This window comes from Gekko japonicus, unplaced genomic scaffold, assembly GCF_001447785.1.
Source record: "Gekko japonicus isolate JY-2015 unplaced genomic scaffold, Gekko_japonicus_V1.1 scaffold1005, whole genome shotgun sequence".
NCBI classification, from domain to species: Eukaryota; Metazoa; Chordata; class Lepidosauria; order Squamata; family Gekkonidae; genus Gekko; species Gekko japonicus.
Window position 1 is genome coordinate 597,774 of NW_015161982.1, and position 17,500 is coordinate 615,273.

The 17,500-nt window shown below is 39.3% G+C and overlaps 1 protein-coding gene across 2 annotated transcripts in view; it reads left to right on the top strand.

The window, feature by feature from the left end:
- Positions 1–17,500, top strand: part of GRIA2 (glutamate receptor, ionotropic, AMPA 2) — a 138,679-nt gene that overhangs the window by 117,178 nt on the left and 4,001 nt on the right. For both annotated transcript variants that reach the window (XM_015429784.1, XM_015429783.1), the window contains exons 7-13: positions 7,148–7,315; positions 7,507–7,611; positions 8,313–8,423; positions 9,487–9,693; positions 10,154–10,524; positions 13,728–13,926; positions 17,399–17,500. The exon at positions 17,399–17,500 is cut by the window's right edge and continues 146 nt beyond it. In XM_015429784.1, the coding sequence (XP_015285270.1) occupies positions 7,148–7,315; positions 7,507–7,611; positions 8,313–8,423; positions 9,487–9,693; positions 10,154–10,524; positions 13,728–13,926; positions 17,399–17,500 (1,263 nt within the window). The remainder of the gene's footprint in view (positions 1–7,147; positions 7,316–7,506; positions 7,612–8,312; positions 8,424–9,486; positions 9,694–10,153; positions 10,525–13,727; positions 13,927–17,398) is intronic.

A 17,500-nucleotide genomic window follows, 5' to 3' on the forward strand; every position in this document is an offset into this window, starting at 1 on the left:
GTGTGGCCTTATGACACACTTCCAGTGATGTCAGGGTGTGTGACCTTATGACACACTTCCGATGATATCGGAGGTGTGGTACATGCTAATGAGTTATGCTAATGAGCTCCTGCAGCTCTTTTCTACAAAAAGACCACTGAGATGACCCCCCCCCCATTTTGTTTGCATGTAGCACTGAAATCTTTTTTTTTTTTTGGTTTGGCCAAGGGGATGCTAGACTCATATCGCTAGACTCATGCCACTTGTAAAAAAATTTAAAAATTAAAAGCGAGGGGGAAATGGAGCTTGTACACTGAAGAAGGGGGGAGGATGGCAGAAAGTGCAGAGTGGGCAGAATGGCCTCAATGTGGGCGGGGAGTGACCTTCAAGGAGTGGTAAAAGAGTGGGGAAAATCCGAGGGAATCTGTGCAAACAAAACAAAAGAAGGGAAAAATTGGCACAAAAGCACTCTCAGAAAATCTGAGAAACAGCAACAAGAAAGTGAACTGAGTGCTGAAGGGAGGAGAATCAATGCAAAATGTCAAAGAAAAACTGATGGAGGTGAATGGTGAAAGTGATGGATAACACCCATGCATAATAGGCCTATAATGATGAAATAGGAGCAACCTTGGACCAGAGTGAATAAAAAGAAGATAATTCTAAGTAGATGGGCTAAGGGACTGGTAAATTCATCACCCCCTCCTCTTCTTATTTATATTTATCTTGGGATAAATGTTGATCATCGCCTACAATGAGGAAAGTCTCAATCTATCTCAAGGAGCAAGCAAGAACTGCCAAACAGGGCCATATGCTCTTCCAGGAGCAATTATAACAGCCAGGTAATTGCTAGCCTTTAAAAAACAACAACTCACAAAGCAATTACCTAGGTAATTGCATTGTTGCTCAGAAACAGCACAGGAATGATCAAGGAAGTAATATAGAAATAATAATTTAATGGACCCATCTTAGACATCAAACAGTTGAAGAACATAGTCAAATTGCCTATTTGAGGAAGAGATCATGCTTATTGATAGATTACAGAAATTCATCTAATTTCTCCTAAAGCCTATGAGTGTATGTATATTAAAATGTACATATACACATATGAATAATAACAACAGGGGGGTTAAAATACAAACATCTTGGGGAAAAGGATACCTGGTTTAGTGTTGCCAGACAGTGCAGGTGGTAGGGTTGGGGTGGCAGAGTATTATGGAAGAAATTACTATTATTATTTTTTTTAAAAAAGCAGCCTCATGTACTTACTGGAAGTTCTTACTGGAACTGACAAAAGGTAGCCCTAAGAATTACCAGAAACTTTATGGTAAAACTGTAGACTTTTTAGTGATTCCTAGAGCTACCCCTGAAGTGACAAAGGGTAGCTCTAAGATTTGCTGAAATCTGTATGATAAAATCTGGGATTGGAGGATCCCTCACTCCAACTGGGGATTTGGCAACCCTAATCCAGCTCCTATGTACAAACGAGTGTAAAAAGATACTTATCAAGAAGTCAGCATTCAGAAGGCTCCAATCAACAAAGTTATTTCAGACTTGGTTCCACAGAAACCATAATCACAGAACAGATAGATCTTTGAAGACGTACTCTCGAGCACTTGCATTTACTTTTCTGTTGAAATGTTAAACTGGTGTCTCTGTTTAATGCAGGTATGTGCTCCAGTTTGTCTCACTGATTTCAACTGCATTGTAATTGCACAAAATTTCTTTTGGTTGCATCCAATTCCTGCTCTTACAATTACAGGCTCCATTAAAAATAATAATGCATTTCTGAATCCTGAAAATGAACGTAAATCATAAATCTTAGTTTGCAATGTTGACCTTGGCAGGGTAGAAGCTGCCATACCTCCAAAAAAACCCCAACCAATTAATTTGCAAATGTTTACATAAATACCAGTGTTCAAAATATACTTCCTTGTTCAGAAGTACACAGAACTTGATATATCATGAGTTTGATTGATTTTGGCAGTTAAGTGTTGTTTTCAACTGTTCTTTATACAAAGTAGTAAAATATACAAATTTAAAGAAAGTTTTAAAAATATATAATATGGGGAGGTTGGATCTAGTGATTCCCATTGGAAGAAAGTTTGCTGCACTGGAGGAAGACTCCTAGATGGAAGGGGTCATCAGATCATTACTCCTATGTAGCATGCCTGCTCATTGGAGCATGGTTTTCTCCAGACACCAACCTGCCAATGGGCAAAATCAACAACAGCCCATACACGTGCCTTCTCCATTGTGGCCTCCACCTTGTGGAGTGGCCTGCCTGAGGAGATCAAAAAGGCTTCCGCTTTCATAGTTTTCTGCACACTATGCAAAACTGAATTATTCAAGAGAGGTTTCCATGCAGGCACTTGAACTGCACTGTACTAAATGATTCACAAAGTTACTTGGAAAAATTAGGGACTGTGGTCTAAACTTACTGTATATAGCTTGCTGAAACTAGGATCCTACTATGGAGTTTTGCATCATTTAATGTGTCTTGTTAATACTTGTGCTTTGCTTCAGTTCTGTTTCTCTGGTTGGTTCTGCAACCCTGATCCGGTTGCACTGTTTATTGAGTGTCCCATCTGTTGACTGTATTGATTCATTCTGTGTAATCTATCTTGAGTCCAAGTGAGAAAGGTAGACTACAAATAATGTAAATCAATGAATAAATACAAACTGTGCTCTATAAGGAAATTCATTTTGGAAGCTGTAGTATTTTCCTATTTATTCTTCCTGCTATTATCCCTATGTCCTGTTTTATTGGTAGTCATACCATGTAGCCAAGATTGTTTCTTGTACTTGAGATGTAGTGCAATAATAAAATCCTGCCACCAGCTTTTAGCTTTAAATGTGAAAATTCTGATGAAGCGATGCTTGTGTTCACTGTTGTATTTACTGCAGGCTGTTTGTGTTACAACTAGATTTTTACAGTTAATCTCCAGACTGCACTAAAGGTTAACATCTTGTTATTGGCTATGATGTGCTTCCCATCCAAGCAGCAGATGTAGAACCCTTTGGCAAAACTCCTGAAATTCCCTCTTGGGACTATAAGTGAAAAAGGTTAATTAGTCTTCTGATAGGATAAAAATCTACACACAGGGAAGAAACATTTAGTGATTGCCTTATCGAGTAGCTTATCAAAGGCTACATATACCAGGAAAAAAAGCACTTTTCAGATACTCATCATCCTAAACCAAAGATTGAGGTACAAAAACTGGCAGCTGCTCTGGCAATGCAGGCAACTAACTACCCGGGTGCCACAAGACCACTTCCAGTAGTTAGTCTTCTGATGTAACAGAACCCTCCCCCAACTTCTCTCAGATTGCTGTTAAACATCTAATCTAACTACTTAGTTATGTATTCACAAGAAAGTTTCAAAGAACGGGCAATGATGAGTGTTCACAACTTTGATTCCAGATTTTTGCTTCACTAAAGCAGCAGCCTGAGTGGTAGAGGAGGAAAAGATTTATGCTGGGTTCCTGTGAGAAACACTTACATGACCTACTCCTCATACAGTGCAGCCAGACTGACATCTCTGTGACAGAGCTGGAGTCAATGATAGTAACTTGATAGTCACTTTTCAAAAAACACTTTATAGCATAGGCAGCATACACTGATAAGGAGGAGGCAAAATGTCAAATGTACTATTTGGCATGGAGGATACTGAGTTTATCCTCAAAAAACTGAGGTACATTCTTTAGATGAAAGCAAGGGGGTGGGAATAACTCTCAATTATGAAAAGCTTGCAGTCAGACTTCCTAATGACAGGAAAGAGTTGGTTTGCATGTAACAACTGCCATTTGGAGGCCATTGGAGGTCGCTCATTTGGTGGCTGTTACCTCATGGTGAAAAATTTGTGTCCTCACCACATGATTCAAGGGATTCTTTTTTACTTCACCTCCAGAAAGATCCTCCATATGGCAACTACAACAATACCTTTCAGTAAATATGTCACACAGTTAATTTCTGTTCTATTCTAAATACATACCAATGGGGAAGAGGATAATTATACTCCTTCTGCAGAGGAGCTGTAGGTAGCTTTGTCTAGAAACTGACATTTGCAAGGAGGGATTATGAAGTGTTTCTGAAAGAGAACATTAGGTTAACCCTATGACACCCTTCCACCAAGTCTTCTGCCAACTGAGAAAAGCAAAGACAGACTTTTCTCCATCAGAAAAAGCTATTCTCCATTGGAGGGGGTGTTTCTTTGTTGAATGATCGCTTAGGGGAAGATCATCATAGGATCTGACTTAGCAGATCCAACCTTAAACCATTAATGTGGTAGGCACATTATTCATACATCCTTTTTGAAAAAAAATATTTTCTAAAAACTACAAGAAAATAAGGAAAGGAAAACTATAAACTACAGGAGAAAGTAAAGATAAACCACTAAAAACCCAAGAGGTGGTGGTCATATAATGATTACAATAAAGTAGCTTTAAATAAAAAAGTAATTTGTTACATTAAAGGTGATCGTTAAAATTGCTTAAGTATTTCAAGTCCAGGTATTCTGATTTAGTAAAGAACCATGCAAAAGAACGGTTAAATAATAAGAATCAAAAGTCAAACTTCAGAGAAAATTAGCATCTCATTTGCCTCTTCTTTCCCTCAATTGATATCCTTGCTTGGGGGCAGCCGCCCTACATTCCGAATCTGAGTCTTCTCCAGTAAGTGTTTCATCATCACTCCCCTTGTTGCTCTTCTCCTGTTGGATCCAATTGTTGCTGCAGAAACTCTCTTGCTTTCATAACAGAGTCCATTTCCCCCCTCTTATCTTGAAATTTGAAGAGTATGACTTCAGGTACAATCCATTTGTAGGATATGTTGTTCTTTTGAAAAAACAAAGCCAAGTGTCTATATTTTTCCTTTTTCCCCTTATTTCAAAGGGAATGTCTATCAAAACTCTTATCTCCTTGCCATCAATTTTAAGGGTAGTTCCATTTGTTGCTTTTAAAATCTGGTCCCTCACGTATCTTCTGGAGAATCTTACCAACACCTCGCTGTATTTTTCTTTATGTATTCTGAATATGACCTATAGATCACATCAATTTTGCCTTGAAGAAAATTCACTTTAAAATCTGCAACCAGTCCTAAAGCATCACTCAATATCTGTTTAAGATTCTCCCCTTTAGTCTCTGGAACTCCCTGAAATCTCAGTATAAAGCTTTCCTTTTCCATTGGAAGCTGTAAAAGCTGGCTTTCATCAGAGTTTATCTTCTTTTCCATCTCCCACATTTGCTTTTTGAGCTTTTTGGTGTTGGCATCCACTTGTTTAAGATTCTCAGCTGTTTGCTCTGTTGTTGTTTTTTTAAGTTTTGTCTAGTTGCTGTTGCTGTGCAGCGAAGTTTTGATAAAGTGTAGTCATTTGCTCCAGCAGGGGTCGCAATGCTTCTGTTAGCATCTTAGAGAAGTCTGTGGGCTAGCATTTCCTGAAGGAAGCTTAGGTTTCATTTGCTTATCTTTCTCTGTCTTCTTCAGTGACATCTTTGAAGCTGTTTACCTTTAACAAAGTTTGCCAAAAGTCTCTAAAGTCTGCAAATTGCCTGCAATTTTCTTGTAAGTTCCTTACTATAGTCCCATTTTCCTTTCAGTTCTGCCCCCCCCCTTAAAAGGCATGCTTTAAGTCCATTTTTATTTCCATGGGGGGTTCCTGCTTCCCCTCGCTTACTTTAGGGGAGACTTTCAGCCATTTCTCTGGTTCTTGTTTCAACCAAACTCACTCTCAATGTAGATCATGTAGATCTCACCATCAAACATGTAAAACGCTCGACCTCCACTCACTTGTCCCAGTGTGCATCTCTGAGTCCAGTACTGGTACACAGCAGCGAGACCGTCAGGGCATTGGAACGCCTCAATCCACCGGCACTGTGCCAGGGGAGAGGTGATCCTCAGCACCCAATGGCTAGGAGTCCTTCGCAAGGGCCCGGGGGCACATACAATCGCACCCCCTCTCATCCGCCGGCTCACGGATTGCATCCTCAGGAGCTCCTGAGAGACGCGTCCACCATTAGATCACCAAAACTGGAAGCGCGAGGCCTACATCCTGATTGGTCTCTTTTGATAATATCACAATAACAAAAAGACTGGTAACAATTTAGCTATCATAAATGTTACCATTATCATAAAAATATAAAAGCCAACCAAGTGTCAAAGGTGCACACATCAACTGGTATATCCCATGAAACACAATACTTAGTCATGAGTGCCTCAGAAAACAGATCTGTGGGGGTGAGTGGGTGGTGAAACTGCTCTGGCCTGATGAAAAGAAGCTCTTCCTTCCTAACATTGACAAACTATAGTGGCATAAAATACAACAACTAAACAGGAATCATTCCCCATTCTGTGAAAGGACCGGTTTTAATTGAAAGCAGCATACTCTGTAGATAAAAGAAAATGTAGTCTAAGCCATGAAGAATTTTTATATGTAATATAACAATTTAAGAACATAAGATGTGCCTGACAGGATCAAACCAGTGGTACCTTTAGTCCGGCTTCCTGTTTCACATTGTCCAGGAGGGCCAACAAACCAAGCATAGATATCAAGGCATTCCTCCTCATGTTTCCTCCTAGCAGTGGTATTCAGAAGTTCACTGTCTTCAGATGTGGATGTCCCTTTTAGTCATCTTAGATAGCTGCCACTGGTGAACCTGCCCTTCTTGAATCTGTTTAATCCCCTTCTAAAGCTATCTCTGCTAGCAGCCCTTATTGCAAGGGATGCCAACCTTCAGGTGGGGCTTGGAGTTCTCCCAGAATTACAACTGATCTTTAGACTACAAAGATCAGTTCCTTTGGGGAAATAGCAGCTTTGGAGTGTGGACTGTATGGCATTCTCTCCCCGCAAAGCTTCTTCTTGTCCCCAAACTCTGCCTTCACCAGAATCCACCCCAGTTCTCCAGAATTTCCCATCTTGGAGTTGACAACCCTAATTTCTATAGCCACTGGCACTGAAATCACCAGTCTTCATTGTGTGAAGAAATACTTCGTTTAGTGTGTCCTAAAAAACTTTACACTAAAATAAATTTGGTATACACCTTGAACAAATGTAGTTTGAAAGAATGTGGACAAATTGTTAACAGTTCCCTCCATTTAACATCAGTAATGTTTGAAAGCCATGTTAAAGACTAGATTAATTAGCTGATAATTAATTGCATTTAATCCTTTTCAGTACACATCTGCTCTGACCTATGATGCTGTTAAAGTGATGACTGAAGCTTTCCGTAACTTGCGTGAGCAGAGGATTGAGATTTCTCGAAGAGGAAATGCAGGAGACTGTCTTGCCAATCCAGCAGTGCCCTGGTCTCATGGGGTAGAAATTGAAAGGGCATTAAAGCAGGTAGTTTTTCTCGAACTGGTGTTGTGGAATTAGTGTATTCAGTGATTTGTGCATGTCTTGAAACAGACAAGATTGATAGAGCTCAAAGTACAACTTACTTCCTTAAAAATTTCACTGATGTAAATGCAGAATATAAATGTATTTTGTGGATTAATCATCTTAATGTGAATGCTTCTTTCATTCTCCTGTAGGTTCAAGTGGAAGGGCTAACAGGAAACATAAAGTTTGACCAGAATGGAAAGAGAATTAACTATACAATAAACATCATGGAGCTCAAAAGTACAGGTCCTCGGAAGGTAATTGTAATTCTGAGTGCCTTTAGCTGTTCCTTGCTAAGTGATGCAGAAAAGATTAGAACACAACGCAAAAACTGTAATGTAATTAAATGCATTCACTTGTGTGCATATTTCAGTGGTCTTATGAAAAAGCAGTGTTTTTAACAAATTTGGGTCATAATTTGAGGTAAGTATTATCTAACAATATTTTCATATATGTAATTTATGTGGCTGCTCTTACCACCAGATCAGTATACAATAATCTCTAACTTTTAAAATGAGAATTGTCTCTAATGAATTCTCTGAAAGTAATATGTGTTCTGTGTTGCAGATTTTTGCTAATAAAGGACACAGTGCAAGCAGAATTAAGTACGTAAAGTCTCATTCATTTCAACTGGAGAATTAGGCAGTGTCTTCTGATGAAATGTGTGGGACTTTTAGGGTGCTTAACTTTGGCTGGACCATGGCATCATGTAGTTCAGGTGTTATGCAACATAAATCATTGACTGAAACACCACTGGGAATGAATATCTGACATTAGTCTTTATGCTTTTACCTGTAACTATTTGTATGTCTATCTATTCCTGTTTTAATTGACACAAGAAATTTTACTACAACACTATTTCCTGAGTACATCTCTGCGCTCTTAATGAATATAATTTCTCAGATGTTTATGAAAAAAGATATCATAAATGGAAATAAAACCTACACACTTTTTTCAGATTGGATATTGGAGTGAAGCAGACAGAATGGTTGTGAATCCCATTGATGGTTCTGCCGGCAATGAATCCTCAGGACTAGAGAATAAGACTATTGTTGTCACCACAATATTGGTAATTAAGCACATTTTTTGTGAAAAGGATACTGTAAGTTGCAGTCTTATCATTCATTCTCGCTCTCTTTGTTGGAATAGGTAACTGTTGAGTTGCTTTATCACTGTGCCTCTGTTAAAGGCTGGGAAACGATCTTCTTTAGAGAACACAAGTAAGGCTCCCTGGTGCAGTTTGGCTGACATTGAAGAATATATGGATGCTTACTGTGTGTTCTTACCTTATAAAAAAAGACCGTACCTTTGGTAGATAAATTTCACAAATGTGCTAAAGAAAGATCAAAGTTTTAATGAAACCACTTTCAAGGAATTTCTTCCTCTTTAATTGCAGGACTGTGCTTGGATTTGTACTTAAGTTGACAGCCTGTTTATTAGCCAATGGAGGCTGCCAAGTCAGGAATGAATGTGTAGCTTTTCATCTCTAGCCAATTTAAATTCTTCACTGAAAAAAAGAATGTGAAACTTTCTCTGTCACTTTACAATAGAAACATTATGTGCAGTCATATGGTAGGAATGTCATGTTGTTTACTCAGTAAGCTAATCATTGTACCGAGTTATTCATTCAGGGCATAGCTGTTCTGCATTAAATATTAAAGAAACCAACAAAGAACTGGGTTTTTTGATGATGGTAAGATTTTTTTCCCTTTAATTTTATTTTGCAGCTCTATATTCACTGTATGGACCATTTAATTTTACACGCTCGGTTTTGGGTTTGATGGGAAGTGATTCCTGTAGAACTGCTGTGAAATATGCTACAAAAATACACAGGGATAACCTAGTGTAGGAATTCTTTAGGAACACAATGTTTTTAAAGCTCTTCCCTTGCTCATCATCATCTTTTTTGTAAATGCTTGCAAGGCTTTGAAAATGTCTACCTGTAAGACTTATTGCAGCTGTGAAGAAATATTATGTGTGATTAGTGACAAATAAATAATCATGAATGTTTATGGAAAAAAATTGCAGATTTCCCTTGTTTTATTCCTTATGCTTCTGAACATGTACTCATTGCATAGGTAACTAACACAAATGTCCTTGTTAATTAGCTAAAGCCCAATTTCTCTGCACAGGAATCCCCATATGTCATGATGAAGAAAAATTATGACACACTTGATGGAAATGAACGCTATGAGGGCTACTGTGTGGATTTAGCTGCAGAAATTGCCAAACACTGTGGGTTCAAGTACAAGCTCACAATTGTTGGGGATGGCAAGTATGGGGCCAGGGATGCAGAAACAAAAATCTGGAATGGAATGGTTGGAGAACTTGTTTATGGGGTAAGAGCCCTTTTTAACCATTGCAAGTAGCTATGACTGATGGGGATCTTCTCAACGCATGTTGGCATGACAACTGCAGTTTGCTTTAGCTGACTTGAATGTGAAAATTAAAAGAGAACATAACGTCCGCATTTCATCTCCCTTCCCTACCAATAAAAGCTTTTCTGCATTGCTATCGTATTCAAGCATTACAAATATTGCTGTGGCCCTTAAAAGGTAGTTCTGAATGTGGTTATAAAGGGATAGCCTTTACTTGCTGAAAGTGAAGCCATATGATTGAACATGTGTCAATCAGAATAGTCTCAGTTGGAGGTTGCACACCACTTTACTCCTTGAGTTGAAGTTATTATTAAACCCTATCCCTGTTGCTGCATTCTTCATTTCTGTTGCACAAGAGCAATGAAGCCATTCCCATTCTAACTCTTGAATAAGTTATTATTTTGCTTTGTTTCCCTTACAGAAAGCCGATATTGCAATTGCTCCATTAACTATAACACTGGTGAGAGAAGAAGTGATTGACTTCTCAAAGCCCTTTATGAGCCTCGGGATATCTATAATGATTAAGAAGCCTCAGAAGTCCAAGCCAGGAGTGTTTTCCTTTCTTGATCCCTTAGCGTATGAGATCTGGATGTGCATTGTTTTTGCCTACATTGGGGTCAGTGTAGTTTTATTCCTGGTCAGCAGATTTAGCCCATACGAGTGGCACACTGAGGAATTTGAAGATGGAAGAGAAACGCAAAGTAACGAATCAACTAATGAATTTGGGATATTTAATAGTCTCTGGTTTTCCTTGGGTGCCTTTATGCAGCAAGGATGCGATATTTCGCCAAGGTTGGTTACACGTCCATTTCAGCTTTGTGCATTTTTGGTCTCCCTAAGGAAGTTCATGGTGCATATATATTCACTCTCAAGAAATACCAGCTGTCAACACATTTTTCAAAATCATCTTCAGCCCTTGAAATGACAACAACTGCTCTCAATGCAGACCACTGGACTGTTCGATTGGTTTTCTCTTAGCATCGGTCATACCTTCCTCCGGTGGACTTATATACACCATGCACAGGCCATAAAATGCATAAGGTTCCTCTGCTTCCATGCCTTCTTGGAGGGGTACCGTGTTTTTGCTGCATATTCTCATTTACAGCCAATGGTGCATTGAGTTCACAGAGGCTGTAATGGGAAAAAGGGTAACACACTTCTAATGAGCTATGAAATAGCACTTCCCCTCCATGAGCCACTTTACATCGCATCCTACCTATTGCTTAATACACTTGCATCCTTGTTAACAAATTAGATAAACATAAAGGTCTTCTGATAACTCCTTGTCCATGTGAACCTGTAACAACAAATGAGGAAAGAGTAGATTTTGAGAGAAGCCTGGAGAAAAAGGCCAGGCTTAAAGGGCAGCTACAGTTCATTGAAGAATATAGCCATTGATTGTAGTGGTTTTAAACATGGGTGTACAACTCTAGCATATTTTATTATGCCATGTTTATTTTATGTTTCTTTTTGCAGTGTTATCAGCTATTCCATTGCCATTGTACAACCAGTAGCTATGGCCTAAATTCAACGGCTTCAGTGGGCACATCATGTAATGGGAATTGGGTCAAAGTTGAAGTTCATGTGAAAAAAGGAAATAAGAAAGAGTGAATCAAAGACAAAAAGACACTGTCATTTGGAAATTATAACAGGCCGTTCAAACCTTAGTGCAGAGCACTAACCAATCATCATTTGAGAGCATGTAGAAAGTGATGGCTTATTTATTTACAATAGTTATAGGACTTATCAACCAGAATGGAAGTGATGGAGTTATGGATCCCCAGTGAAAAGCCTGTTTTTGTAATAGAGGCAATATCGTAAGTAGTGAAAAGCCCCGTGCGAGGCAAATGGACTGAACAATGGATAATGGGCCATTCGAGAACTCATCTGTACTTCACCTTGGAAATAAAATGGCCCATCATGTAAGGCCATTGATTAGCTCTATGGTACAGTCACATCTAAAATGCTGTGTACGGTTCTGGTCTAGTCATTGTACACCCTCCGCCCCCCCGAAAAAAGATACCCAAATGCTGTAGAAAGTGCAGAATCAGTCAACCAAGATGATTAAGGGATAGCACCATTGTTCTCTCTAATTTCCCCCCTATAACTGCTGTGACCTTAAAATGGGCAGTGTGGCTACAGATTGCTGCTGAGGAGGGTTTCCAGTGTTCATGAGTGGCAGCTGAACACTGGCATAGCACCTGAAAGGAAAGACCAAAAGAACCCAGGACTTTTTAGTTGAGGGAGGGAAAGACAACTAAGGTAGAAGTTTATAAAATTATGATAAGAGGTTTATAAAATTATGGATGAGATGGAGAGAACTGAGACGATAGGAAGTATACCTTTACTCATCAATTAATTACATTGTGAAATTCATTGGCAGTGGATATATTGATGCCCAAAAGCAAAGGCAGCTTTAAAAGGTATTAGATTTATGGCACACAGGAGAATCAGTGGCTAATTATCCATGGTGAGTAAAGGGAACCTTTACACCCACAGGCAGTAAACCTCTGAATACTTTATAGACCAGAAGTATCTGGTTAGCTACTGTGTGAGACAGAATGCTAGATTGGACAGGTAACTGATCTGATCCAGGTGGGTTCTTGTGTTTTTATGGGCTTAAACTTTTTTGCCATCACTAATAGTAGGTGCTTCTCCCACTATCTTTAAGATACTCCATGGTGAGGGGCCTTTATCTTTTGCTCCTTCCTACCCCCTAAATGAGTCAGGTGCTTATACTAGCTTTCCCCCAGCCCAGCAGTACAGAGAACAGAGGTAGCTCTCATTGGTACATATGGAGAATGAAGGTAGCAATCATTGGTGTTTACATTTGATATCACTGACAATACTTATATATCAAAAGCAATTCAGGAACACAGTGATCATTTGGTTGTTTTCTGGCTATTCTTTGGAAGGTAATGCCCTTCATATTTTACATTTTTGAGTCTACCTTTAATAGTACATTAGAAAATTTAAGACATTCAAGAATATGAGTCAGATTTTGAAACCTGACTGTTAGTAGGATCTGCTTTGAAATTCACAACTACATCATGTCATCATTTTGAAGGGTGGTTTTTTTTTTGTCCTCTGGGTTCATTGTTCCCACATGTAGCAGACTGTAAAGAATGATGCTTTCTAGTCTGCAATTATAAAACAGAAGTCCAGTAACACTTTAAAGGCTAACTAAATTTATTCTAGCATTATTCTTAAGAATTAAATCTTTTCTCAAAATTTGATTGTGAATTATTTTAATTCCTTTAAATTATTTAAATCCCTTTAAATGTGAATGCAGAACATGGTAGCAATTATGGGAAGCTTGAACTGCCACAAAATTTAAGTTCCCCAGTCTAAAAATCTCTTGTAATCTAGGAATATAGGGCCCCCATTGTATTCAGCGCTGGCATTTTCAAAGGCAGTGCACTGGAAAGCATATAGGCATTTGTTTAGTTAAAGTACACAAAGAACACTAATTTATGATTTATCTAGTTAGATTACAGTATCTGTCAGTTGAATAGAAAGCCTTGTTCAGTATGTAGTAATTAATTACTGGAAAAGGGGGAGCGTGACCTTCTTTTAGAAAGAAGTGCATGTTCATGTAGCTGAGTTCACAAAAAGTGGGTTCACCTGAGTTATCATGAAAGCCTGACTTTTTCATCTGGCAGTAATGTGATTCTAAGCAGCTCTCTTTTCCAGGGTGCTCAGACCTGTGAAGGACTGGTGATCTAGCACTTTGCCTCCATACATTAATTCAAGAATGGAGCCCTGAGTTTAGTGACACCACTTCATCTGAGTAAAGCTAAAACAAAAAACTCATGTCAACATTATAGAATGCTTTAATTTCCCATTGCATTTTATGCATTTGCCACCGAAATAACCAGGTAGCATGAAAATACTTCCCTATGTTACACACTGCAGCATTTACATGAATCTGGTGACTTGTATTCCTTTCAGGACATTCATTTCATTTTACAACTCCATGTCATACTTGTTATTAGATCCCTGTCTGGGCGCATTGTTGGAGGTGTGTGGTGGTTCTTTACCTTGATCATAATCTCATCCTACACGGCTAACTTAGCTGCCTTCCTGACGGTAGAGAGGATGGTGTCTCCCATTGAAAGTGCAGAAGATTTGTCAAAGCAATCAGAAATTGCTTACGGGACATTAGACTCTGGTTCAACAAAGGAATTTTTTAGGGTAAGTGTCAGTGGTTTGTATTTTCCTCCTATTTTGGTCTGAAATGTTATGTTCCAATTGTATTTTCCCCCTTTGTCATGTTTTCAGAAATTAAGTAAAAATATTTTTATTTATTTCAGTAGGGTTTTTTATGTTCTTATAGTGCACACACCCCCATTTGTGACTACTGAGAATGCACCAGAATTTACAAGGAAGAGAGTGCCTGAGCCATGCATACAAACTGCATTTCTACACACATGCAAAACTGAATGCATAACTGCAGTATATTTCTGAAGAGAGGTAGACTCAACTTGCCTCTTAGGCATAGATTTCCTGAAGCTGGTGGGGAAAAATAGTGCCAAGAGAAACTATAGGGATGGATTTTGTATACTTTCATACTAAATGCTGCGTATATATAAGTGTTGCCTATATATATGTAGGCAAAAAGGTGGCAATAAAATTTTAAAAAATAAGCATAATTAAGTTTCTTTTAAAAGTATTTCAGAATCTACCTTTGAAGTTTCCTTGGTGTACAGAACAAAACCCATGTATCATGATAAGTTAAACTCCTTTTATTTTGGTTTCTGGAGATTTATACTTTACAAAGTTTTGCTGTAACTGCAAAGCCTATTAGGAGATCACATCCTTTTTCCTGCCATCACTAGATTCAAGATGCAAACCGACTTCCGTGGTGAAGTTCTGCTGTATATGATAGGAGATAAAATTTTAGTACAGTTTTCAGTTACTTCTTGGACATGTTAATTATAGAACCTCATTTTGAGAATAATAGATCTTAGTAAGACAAAATGGAAACGTTATCTGATGGTCCACTAAAATATGTAGATTTTTAATTAATTTGATACATTCTTATAATTGAAATCCTTAATTGACTGTATGTAGGAAAAGAGCTCTCTTCAATGAAAGAAGCACAATGAATACAAATGGAGCACACTTAGAACAGGTTGATTTCTGTGTTTGTAACTCAAGCTAGATGGCTGTGTTGCATGTAGGGCCTGTCCTTGATTATTGTCCAAAAGTTTCAGGTAATATGAAAGATGGTCTGAAAGTATGCAGCTGGTACCATATTACTTTATAGCTCCAGCACATCTCCTGGTACCTTATTTATTTATTTATTTATTTATACTTTCAATTTGTACCCCGCTCACCCCCGAAGGGCTCTGAGCGGCTTACACGGTGCATGGTGCAGAGACCTATGCAGAAACCCTAACTATGGCCACAGTACGTCTGGGGTGGGGGTGGGGCCCTACCAGGTACTTGACCTTCTTGTCCGTTAAATAAGCTTATTTTAATTGATAAACTATGGCTGAGTTCAGACTGGCAATTTGAAGCATGAGGGAGTCATGGCAAAAAAGACCCGGAACAACTTGTTCTGGGTATTCCCGGTCACACTGCACCGACTGATGCAGGAGCATGCTAGGGAGGAGGCCAAGGGAGCATTCACACTGTTGGTGCGCCCCTGGCGGAGGCACGGCTGTAAGGCGCGGCTTTCTTTTTGGTAATCCGGCGATATGTGCTTATGCGCATCAGCAATTGCGGCTTTCGGCATTCACACTTCCGGGAAGCGGGATGAATGCACTCTTCGGGGTTTGCTACGACTTTCACCAGATACTTTTTAAACTCAGGAGGGAAGCATTACAAGATGGATTGAGTATGGCTGGGGAACGCCGAACAGCTGTGCCTGTGTGAACGGCCCCTTTAATCTGTTCGAGAAACGTTTCTGAAATGTGCCTATATCGGGCCAAACTGCCAGTCTGAACTTAGCCTATGTGCTTTCCTGAGCTTCATTGTGGATTGCTGCCAGTAGTAATGGAAAGCTGAGCTGCTTCTTGAAGTTACACTCCTGGCCTAATCTATTTGTGGAGATAGTACATGTGGAGCCCTATTCCGCAGGAACGCCAATCCACTGTACAACTGTTTGGGGGAAAGAATCAGGAGTCCGCATTTAATCCTCTCTGCTTCCATTAAACTGCTGTTCAGAACTGTTGCCAGTTATCTGAACAGAGCTACACTCATATATTGGGATTATGCCAATGTCCTAGAAGCAGTATAGAATCAAGAGGCTGAAGAGGATTTGACAGTTAGGCTAGGTATTCTTTCAGGAATAATTTTCTGTGTGAATATGCATGCACTTATGCAGACATAAAGTTAATTATTCATCAATTATACAGTAGGAGAGTTGCAAAAGCCTCCAAGATCAGATTCCACATTCCCTTGATTCAACTCCCATGAGGTGTTTGACCAAGCTGTAGTGTAAGATTAGATCTTTCACATAGAGCTGTGCACGTCTGGACACCTGGAGAAACACTGCTGACTCAAAGCCCAGGAGATCACAGTTGGGCTTAGAGAAGGAACCCCATGGACTTGGAGAACCTCTCTGTGCCTGAATCACTTATCTGAGCCCAGAAATACAGATCCAGCCATGATCCAAACACTAAGAGTTAGACTCTTCTAAGTCCATTGAAGTCAGTGGGCTTAGAAGGGTTACTTGTGCTTAGGAAGGTGCTGTTAGAGGCATTGTCCAAGTTAGAGTCACAGAGGTCAAGAGTATGTTGTCCTAAGCTCTCAGAAGCAAGGCCAGGCACTGAGAAAGCACCTCTGACAGTGCAGTTGTAATCAGAGTTACACCCTTCTAAATCCATTGACTTCACTGGTCTCAGAAGGATGCGACTGTTTCATGCTACCTGATTGCGCTGCAAGTTCCTAGGTCAGATACCCCAATAGCCTGCCTCAGTGGCTGCATCCACACAGAATTGGATACTGTACTATAATTGCTGCTGGATTTTCCTATACAGACAAGCCAAATAGTTGTGAATGATTGCTAAAGTGCAGCAGTCTTGCAGTAGCTAATGCCAAGTAGATACAGACAGAGATTGCACTCTCTGCTGGTTCTGGGGGAAGCAACTAAAAGGGCAAGGACAAGAGCTGGAGGGTTCCTCTTCACTCCTGTGGTTCTGATCCATCAAAGTTTGCAAACTTTGACAGAAGATGCTTAATTCCACTCACCCAGGAACACAGAAGGACTGAACCCTAAACAAGATGATATTGCAGAAATCTAATCATCCCTAATGTAAAGGTTGTGCTTTAATAATATTTACAGTGCAGCACTAAGCAGAGCTATACCCTTCCAAGCCATTAGTGGACAGAAGGGTATAACTCTAGTTAGGATTGCACTCTCAGTAGGTTTTATCATTTGGTTTGTTAGCCTCAAAAGATTTCTTCCTTTGTGAACATTTTGCAGTGAACACTGGAAAACTGATTAAAATGCATTGTTTGTATGAACCATTTATTATTATCCTGGCTCCTACTGTTTAACCTGCTTAATCCTCCTATCCTCATCTTCCAAATCCATTGTGTCTCCCCATGTAGCTGCCTATGGATTTAATGCTATGTAACTGGAATTGCTACTTGCAAACATTTTGCATGCACTTGACTGTGATGTGCTCATAGTTACAAGTTTGAACTCTTTCTGCAGAGATCTAAGATTCAAGTCTTTGATAAAATGTGGACCTACATGAAAAGCGCAGAGCCATCTGTGTTTGTGAGGACTACAGCAGAAGGGGTTGCTCGTGTACGG